The sequence below is a fragment of the Natator depressus genome, chromosome 4, assembly GCF_965152275.1.
Source record: "Natator depressus isolate rNatDep1 chromosome 4, rNatDep2.hap1, whole genome shotgun sequence".
NCBI classification, from domain to species: Eukaryota; Metazoa; Chordata; order Testudines; family Cheloniidae; genus Natator; species Natator depressus.
The window spans coordinates 61,079,627-61,106,930 of NC_134237.1; the positions used below are offsets into that span (position 1 = coordinate 61,079,627).

The 27,304-nt window shown below is 40.7% G+C and overlaps 1 protein-coding gene across 1 annotated transcript in view; it reads left to right on the forward strand.

Annotated features, from left to right (window-relative positions):
• The first annotated feature begins 2,675 nt into the window (after nt 1-2,675).
• The window catches only part of GUCY1B1 (guanylate cyclase 1 soluble subunit beta 1), a 65,093-nt gene continuing 40,464 nt past the window's right edge, over nt 2,676-27,304 (forward strand). The window contains exons 1-2 of the mRNA XM_074951050.1: nt 2,676-2,849; nt 3,396-3,469. Coding sequence (XP_074807151.1) covers nt 2,847-2,849; nt 3,396-3,469 — 77 coding nt within the window. The 5' untranslated portion in view covers nt 2,676-2,846. The remainder of the gene's footprint in view (nt 2,850-3,395; nt 3,470-27,304) is intronic.

Genomic DNA, 27,304 nt, shown 5'->3' on the forward strand with positions numbered 1-27,304 from the left:
GAAATCTTGGCTCCACTGAAGTTAATGGCAAAACTCCTATAGACTTCAATGGGCCAGGATTTCACCCAAGAAGTTCAACCTGAGGGCTGTTGGAGTGGGTCAGCATGTATACAGTATAATACTGGTATGGTATAACACCTACAATAAGCCTGCTATATCTTAGATGTATTTATAATGCATTATTTAAAAAAAAACAGAAGTAAACTCCCCAGATTCTCTGTTTCGAGCAGAAAGGGCCAGATCTTTAGCTGATGTAGGGCACTTGAAGTTAACAAAACTACAAAGAATTACGTTACCTTATGATTTGTCCCCAGAGTTCTTTTATTAGCCTAGTGATGGCTGAAATGAGGAAGGAATAGGTTTGTAAATTTCATCCTTGATTTTTTTTTCCTTCTCTTCCATATCAAGCATCAGAGATTTTACTCCGTTAGCAATCTTGCTCCCATGACTGGTTGTTTGGATCCTCTCCCAACTGGTATCCTTCTGCCAAGAGGAGAGTCTATTTAACCTTAATTTGACTGTAATCATAAAAGCCTCCAGGGCTTGTGGGTAAGTAGTATAACAAAACAGCAATTATTCCTTTTGCTGAAAAAGCATTCCTTGATTAAGGAGCATCCTGTTTTTCACTGTCCCATTTCTATTTTTTTAACTTCCTTTAGACAGATGGTTTAAAAAGTCTTTTCAAAGCATACATTATTTTATATTTGTACAAATTACATTTATAAGAAGTCTCATTTTGGAATCTGGTCTGGCTATTGTCCCAAAACTTCACAGGTCTTTAAATTATCTTCTTTGTCAGATAGACTCTGGCATTGCATTAATGTCTCTTCTAGTTTGAATAGACCTTTCTGTACTTTTTTGTTTCATGGTGCTGTTTAATTTTGTACATTACAATAAAGGTTAAAGATATAAGAGGTGTTTAAATCTAAGTGAGCCTTTTAACCTAGTTTGAAATAGTCTGACTTTTCCAAGTGCTGCATTATTCTGCATTTCCAAGTGCTTTTTTATTCTTTATTTGTACAGTGCCAACCACAATGGGATTCTAGTCCATGTCTGGGCTTCTAGGCTCTACAATCAGTCATCACCATCAACTCTGCCTGCATGTTGTCCTCCATCAGGTATCCAAAACTCCAACGTTACTGCTATTCCTTAACTTTTTCTTTCCATGTGCCATTTAAAGGGAAACTGTCAACTTATTAAATCATGTATTGTTGAATCATGTGACTATTAAAAGAGAAAGAATTTTAAAAATGCAACCTGCTTTTCACTGATGCTATTTATCTTTTGCATTTCACTTGGCTTGAAATAGGAAAATCAGTGGAAGCTTATTACTTTGTATTTATAATCAATTTCTCCTTCAGGTTCTGAGTGCTGCAATATTTGGTTTTCAAACACTGAAGAGTTTTTTAAGGGTTTTCACTGGAATTTAAAACAATTGCAGAAACATTTCTATTGGTCTGTCATTTTTGAAGACATCAGTTTTACAAAATTTACATTTTTGGCTAAATTTAAGTCAACTTTGCCAAAATTACCTCTTGATCATTACAAAAGGCATTCAAACTAACGTGCACATTTGTCTCACTTGGTATCCTTTCTTATTATAATGTGTCAGCTGTTAGGACACTAAACACAAATGCAGTGCTATTCTTCTGACTCAGCCAGAAATCAGGCCAGGTCAGTCCAACTGTCTCCTATCTGGAAATATAAGCGGTTAAAAGATCTTTCTGATACAATCAGAACTATGTGACAGATGATGCCCTGCAGAGAAGAACATTAGGAAACATTTAGGATGAGGGTTCTGTTTCTTGGTGTTTATGTTAACAATATACTTTTTTTCTATAACATGTGGCACACACAGAATACATCACTGTGTGAGCTGGCATAAAAGATGTATGGGTATTAACTCATACATGGCATTATCACTCCTGCCATGGAAATTTTTAGTAAATTTCACAGCAGAAATGTGGGGAGAAAACCAGCTCCCTGCTCAGGGTGTCTGCCACTTGGTGCAGCTGTGCCCCATGTGCCAGGCTGCAACACCACCTGCTTTGGGGGCCTAATCAAATGTGTTTTTACAGCCCTTTCCAAGACTTCACTGACCTTATTCAAATTCACGATTTCTGTTCCCCCACCTCTGTGGCAAAACTGTAGCCCTACTCCTGAGTAATGCAGCCATCCCAAACACATGTTCTTAAGCTCTTTAAATCCGGTCAGGCCCTTATGCATTCTGTTTCTCATATCTCTCTATTTCTCTCATGCACACGTATGCTGGCATTAATAATGTATTCTGTGGGGAGGACTGAAGCAAGAGAAACTACACTTGTTAAATATTTACCATTCATGAGCTCAAGAAGCCAATCAGTAGAAGGGCCTATTATTAAGACAAGTCAAGCAATCAGGTAACCCCAGCTACCCAGAACAGTAACCAAAAATACCAGCAGGTTGCAGCCATTGCTGCCCACCTTTAGCTGTTTACATCGCAGCAGCATTTGAAACCCGTTGCAAAAGGTTTCGCTGCGGCTGCTGCCCCCCTCCCCCACTCCGCACAGCACAGCTCTCCCCCCCCCCACCGCCGCGCTTCGCTTCGCTTCCCACTGTCTCCCCCTCGGGGGCTCGAGCCGAGCAGCATCCTCGAGGCATCCGAATTCCCTCCTCTGCCTGTGACTGGAAGCCAGCCCTGGGCCGCGCTGCGGATTGGCTGTCGGGAGGTGGCAGTCAGCGCGCAGCGGGGGTGGCGGTGGCTAGCGCTCAGGCTCTCCTCAAGCTCTGCTGCAGCGGCGGCCACGGTCCCCGAGCGCAGCCGGGGAGGGGGCGTCAGCGAGCGGAGGGGAGCGAGTGGCGGCGCAATGGTGAGCGCGGCGGCGGAGGGTGCGGATGCGGCAGGGGGCACTTTCCTCAGGGTGGCCCTGTCCCGCGGCGCCTGCTCAGATTACGGCCCTTGCTATAGCCCGGGGTGGGGAGGGAGGCTGAACCAAGAGATGGGCTGGGCGCGGGGCAGCGACGGTGGAGGGGAGGGCAGGGGGCTGACGGGGAGGGCAGGCCAGGGTGATGGCGGCGGGGGGGGGGAGATGCCCGTGGGGTGCTGCGCTGGGGGAGGCGGCTGGGGCTGGCGCCCCGCTGTGGGGGCGATGCTCGGTAGGGGATTTTCTCCCCCGCGGGATGATCGGCCCCAGGACGCACCAGGGGATGTGGGGCGGGGGAGGGGGTGCTGGTCTCTTTCCCCCGGCCCGCCCGCAGCAAATGACTGCGCCCTCGCACTGCTCCTATGAGCAACCCCCCCCCCCCCGGTCTCTACTGTCGCCTGCTCCCCCCCCCCCCCCCGCCGCCTTCGCTGCTGGCATCCCCGTGACTGACCCCCCTCTCTCCCCTCCCCCCCCCCCGCTCCGTGTCCGCAGTACGGATTCGTCAATCACGCCCTGGAGCTGCTGGTGATCCGGAATTACGGCCCGGAGGTTTGGGAGGACATCAAGTAAGTGCCGCTCCCGGCGCGCTGCGAGAGACCCCGGCTCCCTCGCTCGCTCTGTCCGGGAGCCGCCTCTCCTCGGGGCAAGATGCGCCCCCCGCTGTTCGCCCCGCTCCGCCCCTGGCCTGCCCCTCATCGGGTCCCCCCGGGGGCCCCGCGGCAGCAGGAATCTTTCCCCGTGCGGATCGTGGCTCCCTTCCCCCGTCGGGATCCCCCCGCCCGGGCACTCTCAGCGGCAGCCGCGGCTGGTTCCCACGCTCCTGAGCAGGGCGGGAGGGAGCGGAGGCAGCCGCAGCAGCCCGGGGGACACGGGTCAGGGCCGCGGGGCGAGAGGCAGCTCCCGGCTCGCTGGCGCTTCCTGGGCAGCATCGCTCAGGTTCGTGGGAAGGAAGGAGCAAGGTCGGTTCCACAGACTCAGCAGCCTCCTGAATGGGCCGATCCGAGCTCAGTTGCTCGTGGGAATGTTACAAACGCGCCAGCAGCCTCCAGCGCTGATCCCAGGCTGAGCTCCCGGGTGAGAGTCCAGGGGCTCCAGCGCATCCCCGCTCGCAGCCCGATCCCTCCTTTCACACAGCGCGGCTGCTGAGCTAGGCTACGTGCAGTGAAGGACACGATATATGTACAGTGCAAGGAGAAAGTGTTTGTTTTTGTTCTTTTCAAAATTTAGCGATTTGTTTGTAAACAAAGTGTTAAGTGTTTTCAACCACCACCGGGTACTGTGCAGTTAACATGGTCCTTAAGGCAGCATTACATTTTTCAATGTCAATCCACAAAAGTGTGCAGCAGGAATTGCATAAACCAACCACCTGATATGTATGTTCAAGTCAGGGTGTACATGCAGACTTCTCTGATCATGCTCACCCAATAGTACACAAGCACTGGGTGTTTTGCACACACCCTCTTGCCTGCACACTTTTCCATGGACTTATGGATATTGCAGATACAACCTGTTAATTATACAGAGTTGTATACTTCTGCCTGTAGCTATGAGCAGTCTTCAGAAAGTAACCACTTGCTCTGACATGGTTAGCACAGCATTTTCAAATTCATTCAGGGTAAGCTTCATTTTAGCTCAGCTGGGGCTTGACTCATTCTCCCTCCATTGGTTTCAATGGAATTGCCCCAGGGATGAAATTGACCTCTGCTGCTCATGGATCCTGAATGTGGTCCCATTTTTACTCTTGGATAAGGTAATAGAGATTGTGTATGTAGGGGGTTCGGACACCACATGGGAAGACTCCACTAACATTCTGGTGTCTGGTCACTATTTGGTAGACACAACAATTAAATCTCTTGCAAATTCCTGAAGGAATCCAAGTGGAATTTGTAGTTTATACCTTCTTAATTAAACACAAAAAAATAATTATTATGTCAAAATATTGAATGATGATTTCACTGCTGGATTGGACAGAAGTATGGCTTGGGTTGTGAGGAACCCAAGTCTGTTTAACTCGAATGTTAACTGTTAAACTCTGTTTAACACAAATACAGTTACTTTGATACTTAACCAAAATCATAGGAAAAACAGGTAAAATGCATGACATTCTGCATTCATAAATGCATGATATAGTTTTAAGTTTGCCCTGTAAGACATTTCTTCTTTAACTCTGGGCTTAGTGATAATGCTGGATCTTAGAAAAGCCGATGAAAACCAGAATTAAATACATGGGCACAATGTGTTATTTTGCATGAGGAGTAGGATTTTTTAGGTTTACCTCAGTTACTTGGGGGAATGGTTCTTTCAACTGGCACTCTAATTTCCTTAGTGTTATTTTAATTTTTGTGTGTGAAGAGTCATTAAGTAGTAAATGGAAAGGATTTGTGTTCATCTCAGAACATGCAGAACATTGTTTTCGTTAGAATCATCAAGATCAAATGTGCCATTGAATGAAGCTTTGCCTGCAGAAATGGAAGAGAAAATGTTTCGAGTTTTTGATGCTGTTGTAAGAGTGACATTTTGCTGACACCATTATCATCAAAACATTGACACAATTACAATTACACTCCTGGCCTTCAAACACCTCTTCAACATTTCTTTGCAACCACCATCAGCCTCATAATTTGGGTTACTGAAAAAGGAGGCGTGCAAATGATGCACAGTGGAACTCTCAGGAAGATTAGCTCTGTACTTTTGTATCCACCTATAAAACAGAAGACACTTAAAACATAGCATACTTTTTTACGAAACAAGGGATTCTACAAAGAGAAACTAAACTAAACTTATAAAGCAACTGAAGTAGGTTTTGGTGAGATCTGACAGATTACAAATTGATATTACTGTGGAAATCTGGCTTGATTTTTAATAAAGAACTGGAATTACAAAATAATAATATTAATAATAATAAAAAACAATTTCAGAGAAACACTGGAACCTTGCTTTACTGAACTAACATGACAGGTCCCAAATAAAAAGATCAGAGGTTGAACGCAGAAAAAAGACGAAAAGTCTGAAATCTGTCTGATAGAATATAATCCCAAATTATAGCGCCTCCATTGGCTTCCCCACCTTAGTATTTATGGGAGCTAATTCTACTTCTGTTTTATAAATGTTCTCTTCCTGGTACTCATAAAATTCAGAATCTGGGGTTTTTCAGTAGTTTCCTGGAACGGGTCATGCCACCTTCCCTGTACGGACTCAGCTGAGTATGTTGAGATAGGAGAGTAATGTCCACATGGGGGAAAGTGTTCATGAAGTCGATGAACATCGGTGCAGCAGATTGTCCTTAAAATAAAGTAAGCATGTTCCTAGATAATATTTTCCTTTGCTCACTAAAAGTTACATGGTCTCTGTCATGTTTGCCATTTTAGTCCACTTTTTCAATTCATTTCTTCTGAAGAAGTTGACTCTGTATATGGAACAAATGATTCACTGTATGCAGACCAACGTTGTATTATTCTGCATACAGGGGTTTTCATGCTAAATAAACTGATATTTAGGGCTCTAGTTCTTTTTTATATTTAGAGGTTTTTGGTGTTTTTCTCCCCTTCTCAGAAGAAGAATAGATTTCAGACTCCTTATTTTTGTCATTGTTACATGTAGAAGACCATTTCAGATCTGGTGTGGCCATTTATACCTTTCTCTAGTTACCCGCTGCTAGAAACAAATGAGCTCATCGGGATTTACCCCTTTGCTGTCATGGGGTAATCTTCACATTCGGGTATGAGTTTTCAGCTTGGTATACAGGAATTTGTACTATGACTTCCATCATGTTGATGAGAATTGCTACTTATTGCACTGAATATTTAACGCATGATGTCTATAGACGGTGCCATCCTGTTGTTTTTGACAGTCTTTCATATGTTTCTTGTGTGCACTGCAACTCTAACTGCCAAACAGACAACCACCAATGCCTATGAGCTCTTTATTGTCCTTTATTTTACATTAAAGAGAGTTTAACGTCAACACATTAAACATATTAAAAAGATAGGCACATGCACATATTAAAAAGACAATTCCAGTAGGGAATATGTAAATTATTGTCCATCCTGAGCTTCCACCACTGTGGTTAGGCTTTGAGCTGGATTATCTTTAAACAAATCAAAGGTGCCTCTGTGGCCTCCTGTATCTGGGTTTTGCTCAGGCTTGACCCCCAATCTGTGATACTTTCAGTGAGTGAGATTTCCAAAAAAATATGAGTGAGATTTTAAATGTCTTATTAAAACACACAGCAAAACTCTTCATCACAACAACAAGATCCTTTAGAGTCTCCTTTAAAATTAATGCAGAATAAGTGTTCCTCTTCCCAGATAGCAGGTCTTGAAATACCTGGCTCTGTGAAATTAAGCGAAGTGTATTGCCTGGAGGTGAAGGAAGTTATTCAAATGAAATCTCTGCCTTCTTTCTGTTTCTGTGCTAAAGACTACCGTAAAACAAGGTTACACGACCTGGTGAGTATAGAAGACTCTATATGGTAGACCAGAAGTAGAAGCCTGGCCTGATTGCAAAAGGCTGCTGCTAAACATCTGGTGATACTGTACTAGACCCCCTAGAAAAGAAAATCTAAGAACAAGCGTGTGTCACAATATGTACATAGCAAGTGGTGGCGTGTTACTGTGATCCCAGGAACCACAGTTCCCTCCCAGCTCCCCACCTTGATCCGGGGAGTAGGGATAGTAATTTGCTTCCCCAGTGCTCAGCATTTGCAATGGAGCCAAGGCTCCAGCCATTCCCTGCCACTCTTTGCCCACCTATTGTATGGTGGGGAAATAAATGGATGCAAGGGCTCTGCTTGCCCAGACTCAGGGTTTGGGTTGCCTGCTAATTAGTGGTTCTTCCTCATTTAATAGTCCTTTGTATGGTAGTCCCAAATTACAACTAGCCCCAAATTAAGACTTAAACCAATCTGCTCCTCTCCAGAAATGTTTAAAAACTTCCCAGTGTGAACTGATGTCATCTTACCTGAGGCGTTTTGTGGTGATGTTACCATTCTGCCATTGTCCCATGAGAAAGCCACTGTCTCACATTTTCAGTGCTGTCTCTCAGCCAACTTCTAAAGCCACCATACCACCCAATAGCTAATATTTTTGCCTGAAATTCCATCATAAAAACTGCTATATTGTTATTTAACTGGAGTTTGAATTGAAAATTAGATGGACTGTTAATTATTGCGGATTCCACCAAAAGGGGTCTAATCTGATGCCAGTCAGAATGGAGAATTCTTAGTAACATTGATAGGAGTCCTATGCACACAGCAGCAAAGAAGAAAAGAAAAACGTTCAAAGTAAATTTTTATTAATATTAGCAGTAATAGTAGCACCTAGCATCCCTAGTTATGGCCCAGGACTCCATTGTGCTAGGTGCTGTACAAACCCAGAACAAAAATCAGTCCCACCCCAAATCGCTTCGTGAGCATTTGAACTATAGATTGATCTTGCAAGTTTTCTCTCTGTTCACTGGAGGGGCTTCAGAGGATCTGTGCTGTCACTGGAGCCCTCGAGAAATTTCATTCCTCCTAGGGTGTGAATACTAGTGAAAAGTGCACTGTACCTGGCTACCACTGATGGATTGTGTGGAGGTAGGAGTAGGTTGGCGATAGGGCACCCTCATGTCACAACAGTCAATGCTCACAATTGATATGATGATTACTCAACAACAAACAGTTGTGAACACTTCAGAGAAATGACTTCAGGTAAGGAATAAGCTGCAAAACTCAACAATTTTTTTATATATACCAATGCATAAACAGTAAAGAGTAAGGCAAAATGCAGTATTTATTACACACACAAAGCTATGCTACACGGACATTATTAAGGTTGCAAAGTCAAGAAGTCAAAAGTTAGGAAATGCCAGTGTTAAGGTTAATTTTTGTCCTAAATTGTCCTAGATGGACACAAATCAGACGTCAAAACTTATAACATTAAAAAACCAGTTAGAGAACACTTCAATCTCTTTGGTCACTCGATTACAAACCTAAAAGTGGCAATTCTTCAACAAAAAACTTCAAAAATAGACTCCAATGAGAGACTGCTGAATTGGAATTAATTTACAAACTGGATACAATTAACTTAGGCTTGAATAAAGGCTGGGAGTGGATGGGTCATTACACAAAGTAAAACTATTTCCCCATGTTTATTTGCCCCCTCCCCCCCCCACTGTTCCTCACACGTTCTTGTCAACTGCTGGAAATGGCCCACCTTGATTATCAGTACAAAAGGTTCCCCTCCCCACCCCCCTGCTCTCCTGCTGGTAATAGCTCACTTTACCTGATCACTCTTGTTACAGTGTGTATGGTAACACCCATTGTTTCATGTTTTCTGTGTATATAAATCTCCCCACTGTATTTTCCACTGCATGCATCCGATGAAGTGAGCTGCAGCTCACAAAAGCTTATGCTGAAATACATTTGTTAGTCTCTAAGGTGCCACAAGTACTCCTTTTCTTTTTTTGCGGATACAGATTAACACGGCTGCTACTCTGAAACCTATATTAACTGAGTGCCTCACAAACGTTAATTAATTTATTTTCACAAAACCCTTGGGAAGTGAGGGAGTTTTATTACCTCCATTTTACAGACAGGGAGTTGAGACAGAGATTGAAGTCTGAAGTTTCCACTAATTTTGGGTGCCAAATTTGAGACCCCGTAGGATCAGATTTTTCAGTGTACTTAACATTATATGTTTCAGAGTAGCAGCCGTGTTAGTCTGTATTCACAAAAAGAAAAGGAGTACTTGTGGCAGCATCCGATGAAGTGAGCTGTAGCTCACGAAAGCTTATGCTCAAATAAATTGGTTAGTCTCTAAGGTGCCACAAGTACTCCTTAACATTATATGGATTTTTATATGCTCAAACTCAGCTCCCATTGACTTCCATTACAGCTATGAGTGTTCAGCACTTATGCAAATCATATCCCAGTGTCTCAAATTGGGCATCCAGAGCCCGCCTGTGGTTGAAGCCTCGAGTCCCGCCAGTCCCCTGCTAGGCCATGGCATTTTTATAGCATGTTGGGGGGCTTTTGAAAGAAAAAGGTTAAGAACCCCTGCTGCAGCGGATTCATACTCTTCTACCCATTCTCCCTCAGGTTGGACCTCTTTTGCCTCATCCCTTCCAACCTGTTCCTGTTCCAGGCCTGTGTCTACCCCACTCTGGCTCCTTGTCACATCCGATTTTTACCTAGATTGCGCTACTTAGGCTTCTGATCCTATTCCCTGTCTCCTTGCACAGCAAGTCCTAGTCTCACACCCTCTGGGCCACACCCCTTGCACTCCTATTACCCACCAACTGCTTTTCCCCAATTTCCTTGCCAACACAATCCCCATTTCCCCCCACTCCCAGATCCTCATCCAGTCTACCCCGTCCTTTGCTCTGGCTCCTAGATTCTTATAAAGAGAAGTGTCAGAGTGCCATAACTATTGGGGAACATTTTCAGAGGCACAACTGGCAGTTAGGTACCTGTCATAAATATAAAGCGAAGGGTAAATGCCTTTAAAATCCCTCCTGGCCAGAGGAAAAACCCTTTCACCTGTAAAGGGTTAAGAAGCTAGGATAACCTCACTGGCACCTGACCACAATGACCAATGAGGAGACAAGATACTTTCAAAGCTGGAGGGGGGAGAAACAAAGGGTCTGGGTCTGTCTGTGTGATGCTTTTGCCGGGGACAGAACAGGAATGGAGTCTTAGAACTTAGTAAGTAATCTAGCTAGATATGCATTAGATTCTGTTTGTTTAAATGGCTGAGAAAATAAGATGTGCTGAATGGAATGGATATTCCTGTCTTTTTGTCTTTTTGTAACTTAAGGTTTTGCCTAGAGGGATTCTCTGTTTTGAATCTGATTACCCTGTAAGGTATTTACCATCCTGATTTTACAGAGGTGATTCTTTTTTACTTTTTCTTCTATTAAAATTCTTCTTTTAAGAAACTGAATGCTTTTTTTATTGTTCTTAAGATCCAAGGGTTTGGGTCTGTGGTCACCTATGCAAATTGGTGAGGATTTTTATCAAACCTTCCCCAGAAAAAAAGAGCTAAGATTTGGGAGGATTTTGGGGGGAAAGATGTTTCCAAAAGAACTCTTTCCTAATCATAATAATACCGGTGTTAGACGTTTGGTGGTGGCAGCGAAAGTCCAAGGGCAAAGGGTAAAATAGTTTGTACCTTGGGGAAGTTTTAACCTAAGCTGGTAAAAGTAAGCTTAGGAGGTTTTCATGCAGGTCCCCACATCTGTACCCTAGAGTTCAGAGTGGGGAAGGAACCTTGACAGTACCTAAGTCCCATTAAAAGTTAGGCATTGAAACTCAATGGGAGTTAGGTGCCTAACTGCCACTTCTGCTTTTGAAAATGTCCTCCATTGCCTTAGGCACTTTTCAGAACCAGAGAATCTGATCTGTTTTCTGTTTGAAGTTGGTGTAGCACAGAGTTGTACAAAATAATTGTTGCAACTTCTAACAAACTTTCTACTTAACAATATTTTATTGTAATTTTTGTTATTAAATGTGGCACCTATTGGATTTTTGAAAGTCACATCATTTCATGAGAATTTCTAGTGTAGTAAAAAGTGCTTTGTTTTTATGCTCCAATAAGCAGAGCAAATCATAAAATAATTCTGCAGTGTTTGAGATGTGACAACCTACAAAATGAATATACTGATCTACCTTGTTATCGGTTTGGGTGTTCATTTCAGACTATCAATTTATTGACCACAGGTGTATCTGCTAAGCTTTGTGAAAAAAAAAAACCCAAACTTTTCTGTGTTGGTAAATCCTGTGAGAATCAAACCCCAGCCCAACGTTGGGTGGGGGGAGGGGAAGCTGTTTAGTTTAAAGACTTAGGGTATGAGCCTGCACTTTGCTTTCAGGGTTTTTTTTAACAACCTCGGAAATTGCATACAAAAAGGGTGTTAAAATAAACAACATTTTTAAGGTTTCAAAGTCAAGGATTCAAAAGTCAGGAAATGTCAGAATTAAGGTTGCCTGTCGGTCTGATTGGCGGAAGTGCTGAGCATTCAGAGCTGCAACTGAAGTCAACAGGAGCTGGGCTTTGAACATATAAAGTGCTACATAATGCCACGTACTCTGAAAAATCAGGTCCTAGACATCTCAAATCGGGCATGCAAAATTAGTGGAAACTTTTGACCTTAATCTGTTTATGCTTGAGTTCACTATTTGTCAAATGAGGATAGTACTACCTACTGCCTTTCTTAAGTGTGGTGTTGTGATGATAAATTCATTAATGTTTGTGAAGCACTCCTATATTATAGTGGTGACCTCATAGAAAGGCCCATGAGGAAATTACTAAGTCTTTATTCAGAGCAGTGTTTGAATACTGTGAAAAAAGTAAGGCCTGAACCACACATTGAACAATGTGGGAAAACAAAATATCGAATAGCTACTCAGTAATTGAACACCATCAGTCCTGTGCACTGAATGAACCAGGGGCCCTTTGGAAAAAATAGTATGTGATCATGTAATTAAAGACAGTGTCATAATGCATATGCCGAATTGCACAGGTAACCTTAATTCAAGTATTTCCTAACTTTTTAGTTTTTGGCTTTGCAACCTTATTAATAATCTTATAACATAGGCTTTTATATATATATATTGTTTCAACAAGGTAGAAGGGGGTGTGTGTGTGTCTCTCTCTCTATATATATACACACACACACACACACCCTTCTGCCTTGTTGAAACCACACTGCGTATAGGTCTGAGTGCAGTATCAGCATCAAGATGGCTCAGGGAGACTTGAAGGAATGTGCTTTGGAGAAGACCTTACTGATGCTCCAGAGAACAGAATGTGTTCTCCTTTAGTGCATGCTTGCAGCCAAAGCTCATCATGCTTGTCAGTGTTTGAAATTAGCCATTTTGTGGCAGTATGGCAAACTGGTAAATGTTCCCTTGTAGATGCCTCTTGTCCCCTAGAATCTAAGACTTAATTTAAAAAACTTGTCTTCAAGAGTGAAGAAAACCTTTAAAAATGAACCAGATGTAGAACAATGCAATGATGTTTGCCTGAGGCTGCAAGAAGTAATCTGGAAAAAAGCTGTAACAAAGTCATGAACAGCCCCAGTTCATTTACAGAGGGTCATCCACTCTGAAGCCTAATGACAACAGTTTATATCATTACATTGTAAACAGTTTCACTGCTGATTAAAGCCCATAAGAAGAGATGAACAGTCATATTAACTAGACTATAAACCCTTTGGGGCAGGGACCATCCTTTTACAATATGTTTTTATAATGTTTAGCACTATGTAATAATAAATAATAATAAATAAATCAATAAATATGAAGCTCTGCACAATCTGCTGTGAGTGGCATCTCATTTAGGAGTTATGAGTGGGTGGAGCTTGGCAGAGTCTCACCACTAATTTTTTGAGTCCGGGCTAATGTCTTATCTTGTCTTCTACTTGCTGTTCTGTTACACTCTACGGAAGAGGTTCTCTACTTCCAGTCTCGTATGTTCATACACCCGTGTAGCTAAAGGAAGAATATTTGCTTCTAGAACATAAGAACAGTCATACTGGGTCAGACCAACGGTCCATCTAACCCAGTATCCTGTCTCTGCCAGTCCCAGCTTCTGGCAGTTGGAGGCTTTGGGACACCCAGAGCATGGGGTTGCGTTCCTGACCATCTTGGCTAATAACCATTGATCGACCTATCCTTCATGAACTTATCTAATTCTTTCTGGAACCCATTTATACTTTTGGCCTTCACAACATCTCCTAGTAATGAGTTCCACAGGTTGACTGTGGGTTGTATGAAGAGGTACTTTCTTGTGTTTGTTTTCAAACTTGCTGTCTAGAAATTTGATTTGGTGACCCCTGGTTCTTGTGTTATGAGAAGGGGTAAATAACACTCCCTTATTCACTTTCTCCACACCAGTCCTGACTATATAGGTCTCCACCATCATATCCCCCCTTAGTTGTCTTTTTTTAAGCTAAACAGTCCCAGTATTTTTTAATTTCTCTTCTTATGGAAGGTGTTCCACACCCCTCATCATTCTGGCTCTCATGCGCTGTACCTTTTCCAATTCCAATACATCTTTTTTGAGCTGGGGCCACCAGAACTGCACACAGTAGTCAAGATTTGTAAATAGCTTTGTAAAGATCAAAGGCACTGCATACGTACAATGTTAATTATTCTTAATTGTCTGCTATCAGAGCACATTGATGAAAGAATAAACTCTTTCTCTATAGATTAGGCTTAAAGTCCATATTTATTTTGGAATAATATAGGACCTAATTAAAAAAAAACAAAATATGTCCAGGCTTAATATAATTAATATAGTTAACTGCAGAGGTCTGCAAAAAGTTGTGGAAAATTGATTTTTCATGGCACCCTTACAATTGTATGGGTTTCCATAGTGCAGAAGGCAGACATAGTAATTATTCAGTCAGGCATGATCATAATGGTTTTGGAAAAGCCATAAGTGTGTAAAAAAGATGATACTGAATTGACTTCATTTGTGTTTGAAAGATAATTCAGGATGAAATCTTCATTACTGAAAGGCCAATAGAGGAATCCATTTTTTTCCCATTATCCCTTTTAACATTTAATGAGTTATCTTTCAAATAGTGGTTTAAGTGGCACTAATGGATAGCCAGTTAAATTCATAAATGAAACTCTTTCATTCATATTATTCCAAAGATTAATTAACATCAACCTGAATGTTTAGAGTAAACTGATTCTTTTCATATAACAAACCCGTAACATTAAGGAGTTGACTCTCCATCGAAGGAAACTCCATTAGGGGAATCTTGTGGAGGGCAGATCTGATTTTTAACTGGCACTTCCTGTTCATTTCTGCTAAAAAAAAGAAATGATGGCATAATATGAGCCAGAGATTTTTGCATCATCTCGCTCCATCTCCTGGGTTTCATTGTGTAGGGGGATATTTTAGCCCACAGTTTGTGCAGTGCTTTGAGATCTATTGGGATAAAAAGTGCTAGAAATACATCATTATTACAAATGAAATGCTTACGAAAGCCTTTCCTTTCAGTCAACTTGTGTAAAGGAAGCAAAATAATACGGGCTTTGTATTCTTTATCATATGTTTAGTATTTGGCGTAGTAATATGCAGCTTGTAAATTTGTTACAGTTGACTGTATCTCCTAGGATTATCTTGTTTTGAAAGTCTACATTAAACATTCTCATCTCCAGTCCATAGATCTGGGAAGCAACTCTGAGTTCCGAAATCTATAAATACACCTATTTACTTTACGCAGAAAGTCAGCTTTCTGGACAGATTCCCATTTTATTTCATCTTGTGGCTCATGGTAATTTATGTTTTTTTCCCAACTGAATGTTTAAAATCTCTTCAGACCATCTAGAATACACACAGGTCTTTTGGTTTTTTCAGTAGATCAATACTTTTGATATGTCTTAACAATGTGCCCCAGTGAACCATCTGAAAGGAAGATGATTAGTGTAAAAAAGATACAGATAATCTCTGAGGTAATACATCAGTCAGTAATTGTATCATTTAAATGTTAAAGAATGCATTTGGTATGAAGCAAAGGTCCTGATGCCACTTATGCTAGTTTTAGTTTTACACTTGTGTAATTCCATTGACTTTACTGCAGTTACTTGTTACTCACTCTTGATTTACTCCATTGTCAGTGAAATCAGAATCATGCCCAATGTCTAAGGGCATTATTACATCATTAAGGTTATTTTGTCTAGTGTAGTCAGTCCGATGAGCATTTTTTCCATCCTTGGAAATTACTTCACAGCATCCATGGAAAACCAGGAATAGTGAAGCACAATGGTGGCAAAAATCCCGATAGAAACAATAGCTACTGTGCAAAAACTTCTAGGAGTGATTTTGGAAATGTTGTTTTATGTGAGGTGTTTAAGGTGATATACACAGTGTATGCTCTCAGGACCACAGTCTAGATAGGAAGAGAGACAGTTGCGTTTTCAGTTTACGAGATGATCTGTAAAGGGGAGATCAGAAGCTTTTAAACAATAAAATTGTTCAAGGTTGTATAGTACATATCATGTCACAGAGAAGCCTGCACAGCTTCAGAAAATAAAATATTTATTTCTAGCAGATTTGTACCACCATTTTTCCTAAATATATTGATAATATTTTATAATTATTTAGCTGAAAGCAAAATATAAGTAACTATTCTCTAAATAATTTTTTTTGATCAAAGAAAGGTTTTATTTTTATTTTCAGCTTCATGATCGGACACAATTGGACGGCAAGTACAGAAATCAAATGATAAAAGGGTATCCGACAGAAGCAACTGTTCACTTAACTATAATTTATTCTAATTACCTTTGAATTCAGCAGACCCACAGCAAAAAATACATTAAAAGTCCACCTTGTGTATGAAATACCAAATATGTAAGAGACACATATATAAGAAACAATGTAGGATGAGATCTTGGCAGACTAAGCTACTTCTAAGGTCTCTCATGGATGGCAAACTGTTCCTTTCCTCCAGCCAAAAGAAAGCAAATAATACCTTTATGTTTTCAGGATCCTAAAGCTTCATGCTAATAGCAAGTCTCTTGCCATGCGTGCTAATTAAGATCTCTGTACTAAGCAAAAATGAATTTGTTCTAGGTCATGTCTCATTGTGCTTTGCAGTGTAAACCTATTATGCTCTACAAGTGAAATAAAAATACATGAAATCAGTAATTTAATTTTTTTTAAAAATTCAAAGTGGAAATTCTCATTTTTTAAAGACAGTTTTTGTCCAAATGTTAAGTCTTCATCCATCTTTGTAAATTATTAACATTGACAATGAATCTAATAATGGGAATATGTTTTCAAACAGAAAACTGCCCTCACAATGGGACACATTTTCAAAGGACCCATGTTGCAGGTTCAGGGGCACCTGGAGACATTAGTTTTTCTGTGCTGCTAGAAAGGCATGAAAGACCCTTAATTTCCTTCTCTCTTTCCCTCTGGATCAATTTGAGGCAAGGCTCATTTAGGGCTTGATACTGCATCATTCTAATCACTGGAATCTTTTCCATTGACTTGAATGGGATCACAGTCAAGCCTTATATGAGTCCTCTGCCAGCTCTGTTATCTTCTACAGCATAGTAGGCAAGTTATTTTTTCTCCCTATTGCGTACCGGGCTGACCTTTCCCTGTTCAGATTGTCCTGGATGATTTATGGGGGAGGGGGCAAGGGGTTGGTGGGAAAGGCACTAATGAACCTCAGAAGACCATAAGTCTGAGTCTCTGTTTCACCACAATTTGTCTAGCCTTTTACCCGAGTGAAAAATTAGTGTAAAGTAGGTATAAACTGCTGGTTATCTGATCTGGTAACATTTTGTAATGGTGTAAATTGTTATCCAAGTTCAGAGCAATAATAAATGAGGCCTATCTTGGGGGTCAGTTTGGGCAAGAAGTGAGAGCGTCTGTCTACTGTAGTTTTTGAAGTTTAGTACGTTCCCCTAGTTAGGAATGAAGTACACCCTTCTTTTGTTTTTAGAAATGTAAAGGTGACATAAATCGTAAATCATGTTGCTGTTCTTTTTCTGTTTGGCTTGGAAGCTGTTTTCAAAGAAAAGCACAATATAAAAGTTAAAAGTTTGCTACTATAATGCCGCTAACTTGCTAAGAAATCAACCACAGCTGCACTTGTGAGTTCGCCAGATATTGTTGCTACTGGCTGGTTTCCAGCCAGTCTCTTAAGAAATCACCACATTTACCACTGCTAATACCTCTGTGGTCAGATCCTACAGTTTGCGTAAAATTTCCAAGTTATCACTGTTATACTAACTATTGTTCACAATTAGAGCTGGTCAAAAATGGGGATAAATATTTCAGCAAAATTATTGAAGGAAAGTGCTGCCCATTTTTAATTAAATGTTGAATATTCCGAATTTTCTATCCAGCTCTTCCCATGATCTTTGCACAGAACTTCAGTAGAGGTCAATTGAAAGCTCATGGGTGGAACTAGGGTACCAAATAGAACCTTAAACGGTTTTGAATTTCCTGGCTGACTATACAACATTCTATGAAGGTGGTCTGATGTGAACATGTCCTTTAACAGAATCATTTTAAGATTATGCTATTTGTCTGCTTAGTTTGAAATCAAATTATTATTGATTATTCCATAGCACCTAGAGGCTTCAGCTGGGATCAGGGCCCCATTGTACTAGGCACTGGACAAACATAGTGAAAGACAGTCCCTGGCCTGAATAGCATGCAATCTAAATAGACAAGATAGACAAAGAGTAAGGTAGTGGTTCCCAACCTATTTGCCATCGTGGGCCGCATATGCAGAGCTCTCTATGTGTTGTGTGGGCCACATCCACACAATGTATATATACCACCTGTCTGGCCCTGAGGATGTCACATGGGACGCAGCTGTGTGCCGATTGGGCCACAAGCGGGCTGCAGATTGAGAACCACTGGGATAAGAGGAGAACCAGAGACACAGAAAGAGGTAAAGTGACTTGCATAAGGTCACACAGCAGGTCAGTGGCAAAGGTGGAAATAGAACCCAGGCCTCCAGGCTCCTCATCCAGAGGTTTGTACAGTACATCATATTGCCCTAGATCATATTGCCTGACTTCAAGTATTATGTACACTGGTTTCCAAACAATATGGTAAATTTTCTCAATGTTACACTTAAATAAGGTATGACTTTTCAATTGGTAATATTAAAAATGTGGGTGATTTGGTGGCTCAGGGGACTGGTAATTGGATGAGGAGGGTGTGGACTTTCGGTAATGGTTTGTCCTGTTCAATTTTGATAGACAGTCTTTACCATCTTGTTGCTGTTCACTGGTCCATGTGCATATGCTAGTGGTTTCATCCCAATCCTAGTGGACTGAGGTTCATGTGAAAATTGGCATTGCTTGTACTGTACTTGTTATGCTGGTAGATCCATTAATCTACCCACTTTTACAATAATTCAATTAGTATTGTTTAAAAACAGGTTGATGTACTTAGAGGTGAAGGAAAGCTGTAATACTGAGGTCATGCTGTAAAGTGTATTGCATAGTTTTGATTAGTAAAGGGTAAGCTTAAAGTATGCAGTATGTAAATATTGAAATAGTAGCCAAATATGCTGCAGCATTATTGAAACTAGTACCCTCAAGCAAATTTATTATTAGATAGCCCACATTGCTATGAATTTGCCAGGCAAAAAGGCCTCCACAAATATACAAGCGGCACCATTACACTGAGTTTGCCATTTGAAAATAGTTACTAATTCTAGCAGCATTTTCCCGTGACATGTACAGGGAATATCCCTTATACTAATAAAACATTTCAAAACAGGAATAACTATTAAGTGTTCACACTGTATAATCACTACAAAGAGTAGCTGTAGAATCACCAAAGGAGTCTGGCTATATTATGAAGGGTTTCCAGGGCTTGATCCAATGCCCATTGAAGCCAGTGGAAAGATTCTCACTGACTTCAATGGACTCTGAATTAGGCTCACAGTGATTAAGAGTTCAATCCTCCTCATGTGAATAAGGGCTTTTAAGAATGGCCTTAAGAAAAGTTACCAATGTTTTACCACAGGTCAGGTGTTATAATGATTCATCATGTGAGTTGCTCCAGGCAAAGAGCCCAGCCCTGCAAGGTGCTCTGCCTCTTGCAGGGGCAGGTCTTATATTTGGCAGAGAAGAATTCTCAGGGAGAAATGGTGGTGTGAAAAATTTCCAGCAAACTAGTTTGCCCAATTTGGAGTTACCAGAGCCATATATTAAATACTGTCACAGGGTGGCTGGTGCCTTTAAAGGGAGGTGGGCCCACCCTGCCTGTGACATAGCCAACTCCTCTCCCCAAGTGGGGATAATGAGGAAGGCCAGGTGACCCAGTCAGGCCTGTGGTAGATAAGGAAGAGGCCTGGAGAGAAAGAGAAGGTGCTGCAGGTGGGTGTTGACAGATGGTCGCAGACATTGCAGAGTAAGATGGCTCCTGTGGGGCCCTGAGTCAGTAGGGAAGAAAACACCAGTGGGGAAACAGGTCTGTGGAGAAGGCCAAACTCCAAACAAGAAGTGATGGGACAGCAGAAAGATAGACCCCTAGAAAGGAGGGGATTTGCCCAACTTGGGACTGCAGTGAAAGAAAGGGATTTTAAAGAAAGGGATAGTCCCTTAGAGAGGAGAGACTGGGTCCAGTTGAAACTAGGGTGAAGACTGTAGGCAGGCCCTCTCAGAGGTCCAGCTTTTGAGGCCCCTAGACAAAATAAAAAATAATAAATGATGACACATGAAAACAAAATAAGGCACCAAAAAAAGAGTGAGATATAATTTGAATATTTTTTTATTTAACAAATACTTTTCTTGCCTTTTTCTGCGTAAATACACTAATTATTGTGGAAAAATCTAGCTTTTGTGCAAAGTCAGAGTTGATATTAAGCATGGTGAGCCCATTCAAATGCTCTTCTCCCATAGTTGAATGGTGGTAGTTCTTTACCTGCTTCAACACGCTGAAGGTGCATTCACCTGAAGCCACTGATGCAGGCAAACCGACAGACAATACACAATGCAATTGTGACATTAGGAAACACCCCAGAGAGTCCAAGTTTGAGTATTTCTTGAAGAATTCGTTTGGCTTGCAATCCAATTTAAAGTTTGTGGAATATATTCATTTGAGGAAGATGACGTTGTCACTGAGATCTTTTGAGATTTCTTTGTTGTACTGTTGCTGAAATTGTTCAGCTGCAGAAAGTAGATCTTCATTACTCAGTCTGTTGAACTGCCAAAGAAACCCCCAAAGGGTACAAATTAGTTGCAGTGACTCAAATTGATGTGTAAGACCTGATTGAATAGGGTCAATGACAACAAGGAAGACATTGACACTATAATGCTGCTCGGCATCACATTCAGTAGGTAAATTGCGATTGGTGGAGAACTCAGATGAAATGCCAGTATTCTGTGCTAGTAATTTGGACTCAGTCAGGATCGCATCCCACTGTTCACGAATCTGTTGAATGTCATTGATAAGACTTTCAGTGTTATCCCTCTCAACATCAAGTGTAGCATTGCGTGCTTCAATTACCAGATTACTTTGGTGGATCATTGTAAGTAGCTTCATCCACAAAGATGACATCAGAATGCATTCAAATTTGGACATGTGTTTCTGAATAGACTGAAGTTCAGTTCAAGCCTGTGCAGTGAGATTGAGAGATTCAAGCTCATTTAAAGCCTTTCTCACTGAATTCAAATCTACGCAACTGGTTAAACACCATCAATCCGTGCAGACCATCTAGTTTTGGACATCCCATGCAGTGAAACAGTAAGATATTGCTACAGAATTTCCCACCTTTGTCGACTGCTACTGAAGAGATTGTACATTTGCTGAACAGTTCCAAAGTAAGTAATTGCCCCTTTGTATGATTCAGCACAGTCAACACCTACAAGGTTTACTGTGTGGTTTCCATAGCTGGAGAAGATACAGTTTGAATTATGCTCAAGCAGAACTGCTTGTACACCTTTGTACTTCCCAGCCATATTAGATCCATTGTCATAGACTTGACCAATGCAGACTTGAAAATCTAATTTAAAACCTTCTAGAATTGCTAGTACTCGAGCAGCAATTTCTTTTCCAGTTTTTCTCATGAAATTATCAAACAAAATAAACCTTTCTTCAACTGAAAATTTTCAGCTGTCTACAATCTTAACATCTCAAATAACCATAGTAGTTTGTTCCTTGTGAGAATAATCGGGAGAGGCATCAACAATGATTGAAAAATACTTGGCATTTTGAATCTCATCAAGAATTGTTGTTTGTACGAACGATCCACATAGCTCAATAAACTCGTTTTGTATGTGTGCAGAGAGATAATGGACTTGCATGCTGTCATAAATATAAAGGGAAGGGTAAACACCTTTAAAATCCCTCCTGGCCAGAGGAAAAAATCCTTTCACCTGTAAAGGGTTAAGAAGCTAGGATAACCTCGCTGGCATCTGACCAAAATGACCAATGAGGAGACAAGATACTTTCAAAAGCTGGAGGGAGGGAGAAACAAAGAGTCTGTCTGTGTGATGCTTTTGCCGGGGACAGAACAGGAATGGAGTCTTAGAACTTAGTAAGTAATCTAGCTAGATATGCGTTAGATTATGATTTCTTTAAATGGCTGAGAAATTAAGCTGTGCTGAATAGAATGGATATTCCTGTCTGTGTCTCTTTTTGTAACTTAAGGTTTTGCCTAGAGGGATTCTCTATGTTTTGAATCTAATTACCCTGTAAGGTATTTACCATCCTGATTTTACAGAGGTGATTCTTTTTTACTGTTTCTTCTATTACAATTCTTCTTTTAAGAACTGAATGCTTTTTTCATTGTTCTTTGGGTTTGGGTCTGTGGTCACCTAAGTAAATTGGTGAGGATTTTTACCAAACCTTCTCCAGGAAGTGGGGTGCAAGGGTTGGGAGGATTTTGGGGGGAAAGACGTTTCCAAACAACGCTTTCCTAATAAATAAACCCAGATAAACGTTTAGTGGTGGCAGTGGAAGTCCAAGGGCTAAAGGTAAAATAGTTGGTACCTTGGGGAAGTTTTAACCTAAGCTGGTAAAAGTAAGCTTAGGAGGTTTTCATGCAGGTCCCCACATCTGTACCCTAGAGTTCAGAGTGGGGAAGGAACCTTGACACATGTGCTTTTGACTCTCTTGCGATTCTCGAACATGTTTAACATGCTCTGATAAAAGTGGGTCATATTTGCTGAGGAGCTCAACTATACCTAGAAAGTTTCCATTTGCACTATCACCAATGTGTTGACTGGAACCAAAGAGAGCCAATTCCCGTTCAGAAAGAAAAAGGATCACATTCAGGATGCGCTCAAGAAGTATTTTCCAGTTATTAGTTTCTGTAGAGAGTTTAGTCAAGAGTAAATTCTCAACTGAATTTTCAGCTGATGCTGCCCTACTGACTGATTTCCATGCAACATAGTTTTCTTTGTGTGATGAACTCTTATGTGATGGTATTCGGTCTTTCAACTTCCTCAAACCTCTGTTGATGCTCCATCCTGACTGAGCAGAGAGAATTGATCCATTTGCAGCACTTTTGTTCAAAATGAAGCAGGGTGCACAGTACAGAGTTTGTTTTTCCGTACTCCAGAATAACCAGTCTCTTGTGCAGATCTCACCATTTGGAACAGTTTTTGTCAGCAGACGAGTAGGGAAAGCATGATTATCAACATCTTGTGGAATGTTACTTGGAATTTCAAAACAACTAATTTGAAGAAAAGATTGCATTTGGACAGCATTGCTCTTGTCAATAATTCCAGTGTCAGTCACAGTCAAACCTGTAGTACTCATGGATTGCTCTTTCTGCGTAAAATCTACATCTTCCTCTTGCTGTTGATTTCTTGTTTCTTGATTGTACACAGGATCTTCTGCTGCATCTGTTACTGTTGGCATCTCCTTCTCAACTACTGTCCTCGTGTTCAGATACTGGCATTAAAATATCATCTGTTGCAGTTGCGGAGTTTTCATTATCTGTAGCATTGTTTGTTGGGTAAGGCGTGTTTTCCAGTGGTTTAAGAAATGGAGTTATTGGTTTTGAACTCTTAGCTGCTGCTTCACTCAGTTGTTTTTGCTGTCTCTTGCTTTCACCACTTTCAAATCCCCTCTTCGTAGTGATCTATCTGGTCAATATGTAGCCTATCCACACTTGAAATATTCTGCTGTAAATAAGTAGCTTATCTACACTTGAAATCTTCTACTCTAAACGTGTACACGAATGTAGTATGGTACACAAATGCTGAAAAGACTTAAAACGAAGGAATACTAATTAAGAACACAAAATGAAAGAGTCAGATAGGTTATTATCCTTATCACTGAATCAAAACTCAAGCAGGCAAGGTATAATATGACAGGCTGAGCTGAAGACAAAGGGATGACATTTATATAGTAAATACAGACACGGATACAGACAGAGGGATAATGTCCAAAAATTTCAAATGTGTGTCCTCATGAACTCTCTGTACAAGATTGTCCTCACAAATTTTCACCTTGAATCTGGGCCTATAGACTACGAAAGCCTATGATGATGGCCAAGCTACCAAGCTAGGGCTCAACCAACCAACCAGTCACCTCTTTAGCTACCATATGAAGATAATAATAAGGAATTCTGACACATAAATAATTCCTTAGTCAAATAGATGTAAAACTATAAAGACACTAAAATGTAACTATTCTCTACCTTTCAATACGCACTTGATCCAGTATCAGCCACTAATAGTGGTTTGTTTATATAATCAGCTGATCTGAGAGGACAAGTTCATCACGGTCTAATCTTGTGCCATCAGAACCGATATATTTTTAATAATATTTATGAACATTTTTAACTCTTTGATATGACAAAATCTATATCCGTTAACAAAAAATTGTCTTTTACCAAATCACATCTGTTATTTGCTTAAATGTGCAGCTCTAAGCTGAGAGAGTGTGTCACATTTTGGTCCTATAGGGATGTGCATAAAACCAAGTTGTGAAACTTATCAAATGCCAAAAAATTAACAAGTGTCTAAATTTGAGGCCCCCTTTGAGCTTGAGGCCCAGGCCAAATGGCCCTCCTGGCTCCCTCCTGATTGGCCCTGGCTGTAGGTTTGAGTTCTATTTTGAAAGACAGTGCAGGATTGAATAACTCTGAGCCCAGAAAGCTCTTCTAGCCAATATTGAATAGTGGTGGTGCCATCGCCTTGTCTAAGTTCTCTTCACCCCTTTGCAACACCTATCCACAGGGAGAAGTCCCTGTGCTCAGAAGTACGCAGGAATGTGACAGTGTCTGGACCTATATATTCCTCCCTTCATGGTCCAGTAAGGGCACCCACTCTAGGCTCCTGTCTCCTCAGCCATCAACTCGCTTGGGTGGAGACCCGTGTCACTCTTCTTCCTGAATGGGGCTTTTCCAGGCTGCACAGTTCTCTACCGACACTGTTAGTTTCCTGGCAAGTCAGACTGCCTAAGCAGGCTAGCGTCTGCATTTTGTATTCTAGGAAACCCACCTTACTTTGTTTGTCCCAGAAGTTCCTTCTTGTCTGGCACATCGTTTGAAATAGTCCTTTGAAGCTCATATATTTCCCAGGGTTTACACTGTCCACATTATCTCCCTAGAGAAGTTACAGACTATCCCATAATAATACATAAACTTTGTATTTATAATACAGTGGACTCCAAAGCTATTTAATTTAATTCAGTGAGATCTCCCAAAGGTTGCAGGAAATTGCCATATCTGTCACAGGCTCCTTCTACCTCTCCATTTGCTTGAATACACCAGCAACTGTCTGTCTGTAAATGTCTGAGTCCAACTTTCGAAGCCAGGAATTTCAAATATGTAGGAACTACAGGGCAGCCATTTAACATCCCAGAGTGCCTCATTTAGCCTAGTTACTAGAGACTTTTGTGGGGAAAGCTTTGGGAATATATTTATGAAGCAAGGAAATATACAATATCCTAAAATATGTGGAGTGTGGTGGTATCAATCCTTATCAGACACAGATACGAAAATTGTTTATAGATGGCTTTTACCACTTTTCCACAGCACAATGTTCTCCCAGATAACAGTGACATTTGCAATGCATGGAAGAATTCAGTTTTTACCAGCTTGTGTGAGAGTGTAATATTTTTAAGGATGTCTGTTTCGTTTCCAGATGCATGTGTGTTCTACTTTATGCTTTGACACACAAAGGACTAGAGGGCCTGAGGGAAAGCTTCAGAGTGTGTTGGAGATTTCATTTTCTGCTTCTCAGCTCGGATCAGGAGTCGTTGAGACTTGCTATCCTGTGGACTGGCTGATCTGGCCTCACCTAGGGAATGAATGAGGGAACTGGGCAGCTGGCACTATTTTGCAGTGCAAGAGGAAGGTGTTAAATGGACACTGCCAATTTAAACGTGATACTTCTGTCTGCTTTTTAAAAAAGCCTCCTATTTGTTCAAATAACCCCTAAGGCTAGTACAACTGACAGATGACAGAGAGAATATATTTTTCTTCTTATCACTTTGTTTTGTTTTTTGCATTTGGCAGTCAGTATTCCCTGTTTATGTATGGCTCTTTGTGAGCCCTTATGGGAAAGTCCTGTAGGGCTCAGTAGAAAATGATAGCCTTTCAGCAGTTTAACTGAACCATCCTATGGTATCCCTTCCATATAGAATATCATATAGGATGGTTTTAACCTCAGGTCTTCCACTGACTTATTGCATTGCTCTGAGCAAACCACTCAACCTGTTGTTTGTGTCATCCACAAAATGGGCATAATAATGTCTATTTATCGCCCATAACAGTTGTGACAAATCAAACATTAATTAAAGTTTGTACATATCCTTGGAAATGTAAAAGCACTGTATACTGTAGCTGTTGCCCTGGGATAGGAAAATAAGGTCGAAGAAGAGCAGAGAAAGGCGAGGATGAAAAAGAGGAAGATGGCTCAAAGACTTCCAGTGAATACTAACTTCAGATTGCCAGAGATTCTTGATGACTAAACAGAGTGTAAATTCAGAGTAACTTCTTTGAAGTCAATAGAAATACACAATTTGAGATTAGATTCAGGCTCCACACACTTAAGCACAATATATGTCGTCTAAGATTTTGTCCCCAAGGTTTTCACAGGAGTTGCAGCTGCTTGTTCCTTAATAGATGAATATTTTAAAAATATTATATTGTGGTTTCTGAACAAGAATACATACTTCTCAGAGTTTTTTCCCCTTTAATAGAAATATTTCCATTCTCTTATGGCTGTCTAATGCAACTGTAATTTGTGATTGCTTGTTTGATTCCTGTCTCTCATGTAAAGAATTAGCATTTTACATAATTTCATTTTTAAATAGATGAATGCCATTTCAAGGAACTTAGAGTCTAAGATGCAATCAAACATATTTTGTTTTGATCTGAGGACCATCACTTTATGATGTTTGTTAGAGAGATGCATTATTCTATTGCTTGGAAGGGAACTGGAGGATTTTATACAGTAGATCTATACCATGCTTCATACTTTTTTTCACCTAATGGCCAATGGAAACTAAGAGCACATAAAATAATTGGCTGATAAACAGTAAACTTGTCTCAGCCTTACCTATGGTGGTGCTATTACCCCTCTATAACAAAAACCTTTCATTCTTACTAGGAATACTAGTAATTCATTCTTACTAGTGGCTTCTTTTTGTTTGTGATGGCTCCAAACCTGAGATGATAAATGTCTCTCTCCTTACCTTAATCCATGGGACTCACATGACCTGTGCTGAGTCACTATTAGGATCTACCTGAGCATTTACTTCCTTATGCTTTCTTCTAATTCTGTGGTTTTTCCTGAACAATTCTTTCCCTGAATTTTTTTTTCATCACTTGAAAAAGTGTAATTCACCAGTTCTCCTCTACACTTGCTTGCCCCTTTTGCTTTCCTTTGTTTTTCTGAAGTGCTATATAACACTTAGATGTGCATAGATAGAAGGATATTTTTTCTTTTTAATAAAGTATGTCTGACC